The sequence below is a fragment of the Bactrocera neohumeralis genome, chromosome 4 (genome assembly GCF_024586455.1).
Source record: "Bactrocera neohumeralis isolate Rockhampton chromosome 4, APGP_CSIRO_Bneo_wtdbg2-racon-allhic-juicebox.fasta_v2, whole genome shotgun sequence".
Classification (NCBI taxonomy): domain Eukaryota; kingdom Metazoa; phylum Arthropoda; class Insecta; order Diptera; family Tephritidae; genus Bactrocera; species Bactrocera neohumeralis.
Window position 1 is genome coordinate 11,011,380 of NC_065921.1, and position 4,702 is coordinate 11,016,081.

General features: G+C 34.3%; 1 protein-coding gene across 1 annotated transcript; it reads left to right on the plus strand.

Moving 5' to 3' along the window:
- On the plus strand, positions 1-2,400 carry LOC126756329 (protein TsetseEP-like). The gene is made up of 3 exons (XM_050469306.1): positions 1-139; positions 912-1,235; positions 1,317-2,400. The coding sequence occupies exons 1-3, from the start codon at positions 92-94 to the stop codon at positions 1,725-1,727; spliced, it is 783 nt and encodes a 260-aa protein (XP_050325263.1). The 5' UTR covers positions 1-91; the 3' UTR covers positions 1,728-2,400.
- Positions 2,401-4,702: the final 2,302 nt, after the last annotated feature.

Genomic DNA, 4,702 nt, shown 5'->3' on the forward strand with positions numbered 1-4,702 from the left:
CAACAGCGAACGGTATAGCAAACGCGAAGTTAAACGAGCGACCTGAAAGGATATTTAAGAATTGTGGAATAAAATAAAATACAAGAGAAAAATGTTTAAAATCGTATTGTGTGTGCTCAGCACAATCCTGGTGGCGGAGGTTAGTGTTAATGAAAAAAAATAATAATTTTTTTAAGTGTCAAAAACCAAAATTTGTAAAAAAAAATCTAAAATGAAAATAATTAAAATTGAAAAAAAAAAATAAATATAAAACTTCGATTTTTTTTTAATCTTTGTTTAATTTTTGACATTCCATGTTTTTTGAGGTTTTTTTTAATTTTTTGTAAACTACTTTTTGCAAATTTTTTAATTTTTTTGAATTTTTTTACAAGTGTTTTTAATTTGTAAAATATTTTTATAAAAAAATTATTAATTTTTTAAAAAATTTCATAAATTTTCGTTAATTTTTAAATAATTTTATAAATTTTCGTTGATTTTTTATAGCTGACAAATTTTTTTCATAATTCTTTAAATTTGTGTTATTAATTTTTCTTATAATTGTTTAAACTTTTATTATTTTTTGTTAATTTATTTTAAATTTTTTTATATTGTAAAATTTTTTATAACATTTTAAATTTTTATTAATTTTTTAAATTTTCGTTAATTCTTTTTTATTGTTTTATTCATGTTATTAACTTTATTGTAATTATTTAAGTTTTTATTAATTTTTTTAATTATTGTTTAATTTTTTTTATAATTTTTTGAATGTATACTAATTTCATTAATTAAAATTTTTCTAAATTTTTTTAAATTTTTGTTAAATCTCTTCAATTTTCATTTAATTTTAATTTTTAATTATTAATTTTTTTTTTAATTGTTTTTTATAATCAATTTTGATTCAAAAAGTAATATTTATTTATAATTTCTCATAGTGCGCGCTCCCAAGCCACATTTCGGCTCGTGCTGATATCTCATTGGGCAACTTTCTGCTGGCCCATCAAGGACGCGCCACAACACCGTCATCAATGCAATGTTTCAGTCTTTATGTGCCGCTACTGACCGAAGCGTCCAACCAGTGGGCCGTAGAATATGAGAAATGCGTTAAAGCGGCCGAAGATGGTCGTGATAATATTTTGGAGCAGGCGAGCTCGCAACAGAAAGACATCTCTACATTGGCAGGAGGTGTTTGTAATTACGTACAATCGTGTGATGTTATCAGTGATTCGTTGTCGGCGCTCGACTGTTTCGGCTACTTGGTGAGTGGCCAGAAAAACTCATTATATAAAAAAGGCATTAACTCTTCTAATCTCGATATTAAATTTATTTACTTATTGCAGTCTTCAAACACACTATCCACCATTTACACGGTCTCCAATAATGCTTCCGATCTAGCAGCTACCTTGCGTCAGCAAATAAACCTCATTGACGTCGAGTCCTATCGCTGCTCAAACGCGAGTGAACGTCAGTATGTGGAGCGCACAGGACAAATCTACACGGCGCTCAATTTTTGCTTGGAAAATGGCCCACCACCAACAATAGCACCACCCACCACCTCCACTGCCGCCACCCCTGCTCCATTGTCCGCTGCCGTAAATGATATCCAACTGATTTCTGCTCCTCGTCGTACGCCCCTGGGTGTTTTGAACAGTCAACCTCGTTCGGCTATTCCTGCACCGAGGAGTGGTTTAATTACCGTTTTAAATAATTCGTTGCAACAAAATGGAGATCAAGCGGCACAAAATGTGTAACATGTTGTTGTAAAATAACGCCGCAAGAAATTCTGTTTTACTGTTTCAAGCGAAATACGAGTAAACCGAAAAGGCAAAAATATATATATTTAAATCCTAAAGCATACACAAGTAAATTATTGGTTTTAAAGTAATTGTACTTTAGTTAAATTAAGGCCCTTTCTAAAGGAAACGAAACATATTGGACATTCGAAAAAGTATTTTCGTATTTTGTCGTTGTTAAATTCGGGGAAGTTGAGTGAAAATAATGAAGAAATTCGATATATTTTGAATTTTTTGTATTAAAATGGGAAGAAAGTTTGATTAGATATACGAACAGACTTTTTCGACTACACAATATTATAAAACTTAGTTTAGACATGAGCATTGGTGTGTACATTCCCGAAAATAATCGTAAACAAAGTCACAAATCTTGTGACTGCTCAAATTTATTCGAAGCATAGATGTTCTCAAAATAGATATGTATTACATATGTACACTTCCCGTAGCATAAACATTATTTTGTTTTCAAGTTCATTGTACGAGGTAGGATCACTTCTATCGGTCAAACAAAAAATATTACCTGTTTAAATCAAAAGAAACGATAAAGAGAATATGAAAGAATGAAGGAAAAAGATAGAGAGAAATAAGAGCGAAAAAATAAAAATAAATAAACAATCCAAAAAATCTTAAATCAGCTACTTCTATCTCTCTTATTTAGTGATCTACAAAATTTGCTTCCTCACAGTTGGAATTTTAATATTTGAACCCATTTAAATTGTTTACTTTAATCAAGATCCAATTTTCTACGTCTGTCTTCAATCTCAGACGATACTTCTTCGCTTCGCCCAGACTTTTCTTTTGTCCTATCGCCACTAGTTGATAACGCAATTTTGATATAATGGTTTGTCAATAAAGTCTTGCGGTATTTTTATTGAATTTTTTTTTTTTTTATTGAACCTGCGGCTACGGCTACTACTATGCCGGTCTCTTTCGCCCAATTCAGCGATTTTAGCGCAATTTTCGACGACAGGCCTTCCGAAGCAATGACAATCAATCAAACACGTGTTAGCGCGTGAAATGAGCTTTCCAAAAAGGTATAGCATGACCCGATGCGACGAATAAAACTAGAACTATGCGCTTTCAGCGCCTATTACATAGTTATTTGAATACTGTGAGAACAGCAGAATTTATAACGACTCTGTCGACGCGGCTTAACCCGCACATCAACAATGTTTGGAGTTGATTTATCATCGTGGCGTTTTCACATAATATAATAAATCTAAAGCAATACTAAGTGATGACAGTAACTCCACGCTAGATTTGAATGTTGACGTTATATTTTGGTGTTTAATAATGGTTCCACAATGTACGACGTTAACAGCGTCATCGCAACCAGCAGTAGTGAGCGGAGACGCGAGTGAGAGCGAGATGGAGCTAGCCGTTATGGCGGTGATAAAAAATAATAACCCTATAAAGTATATATATAAACTATCAGCCCAACGAGCTGAGGCGATTTAGCCATGTTCACCTGTAAGTTCGCCTGTCCATCTGTTTGTCTTTTTATACGCGAACTAGGCCCTCAAATTTTGAGATATCGATCTGAAATTTGCAAACGCTGTTATCGGAACACTATAAGATATAGCTGGTGTACAAACCTACTGATCAAAATCAGTATAAAGTTCTTCATAAAAGACCTTTTTGTCTTATTAAATAACCTCTGATGCTTAACTTGCTTTTAGATGTATTTTAGATTACCTATCTGTTATCTATGAAAAGAGGTCCTTCTCCAAATTAAATATAACGAGTTTTACAAAAGAAAACCGATGGGGATAATAAACGACTCCATATTTTTCCCCGATCTTTTGATATTTCTCTTCAGTGAGGTTTGCCATTTTATCATGGAAAGATATACGATCCAACAACGAGTCAAAATTATTCAAATTTACTGCCGAAATTCGGAGTCAGTGGTCTCAATTTTATGAGAGCTACGTCCAATTTATGGTCGTCATAATCATCCTGTAAGATCAACAATTGAGGGTCTAGTGGACAAATTTTAATCCACAGCCACAACACAAAATGTTCTCGTGCCAGCGAGACAAAGAAGGCGCAAAGTGTCGAGAATATTGTTGCCGTTAGCGCATCAACTGAGGAAGACCCAAATCAGTCTCTCACGCCTTGAGCATCTCATGCCTTATTGGCCATGCAGCAATCCACCCGTACTCCATGAATCACCCTTGCATCCCGTAAAAATTACGGTTTGGTGCGGCTTATAAACCGGCAGCGTCAATGCCCCATACTTGATCTGCGATGATCAAGACCCCGACGTTATTGTGAATGGGTATCGCTACCGCTCAATAATAATCGAAATGATAATCGAATTGAATGATATGAAGTTGGACAATGTTTGATGTGTGTTCCAACAGGATGGTGCCACAAGCCACAGAGCGAATATCACACTTTATTGAAAACGAAATTTGGTGAACGTGTCATCTCACGAAATGGCCAAGTCAATTGGCCACCTCGCGATTTGATGCCGTTAAATTTTTTGTTTGTGGGGCGACGTCATGCCTGTGGTCTATGCCAACAAGCGAGCGACGTTTGATGAACTTCGTACGAATATTGAGCGTGAAATTGCAGCAGTATCGGCTGATGTATGCTTTAAAACCGTCTAAAATTGGGTTCAGCGTCTGGACTTCTGCAAGCGTGCCCGTGGGGGTCATGCAAAAAACTAGTTCCATACTTTCACAGGAATAAAGAATTTCATTGATATCTCAAACCGTCTTTATTTTATTTTTTCAATATTTCTTTAAATTTTGGACCTGCTTGGTAAAGCCAAACAATAAGATTCAAATCTTAAATCCATTTAAAACTAAAAAAGCTTAAGAATGTGGTTGAGCTTTTTTGGGAGAGCGTTGCTCTCTAGTAGGGTGATGTTTTGTTAAAAAAAATACTTTTGTAGCGCTCTTTTTGAAAAAATCCGTCATTATTCACAT

Coding starts and splice junctions, on each gene's coding strand:
- LOC126756329 (XM_050469306.1), top strand. CDS start 92: ATGTTTAAAATCGTATTGTGTGTGCTCAGCACAATCCTGGTGGCGGAG. Junction 140..911: donor GCACAATCCTGGTGGCGGAG/GTTAGTGTTAAT, acceptor AATTTCTCATAG/TGCGCGCTCCCAAGCCACAT. Junction 1,236..1,316: donor TCGACTGTTTCGGCTACTTG/GTGAGTGGCCAG, acceptor TACTTATTGCAG/TCTTCAAACACACTATCCAC.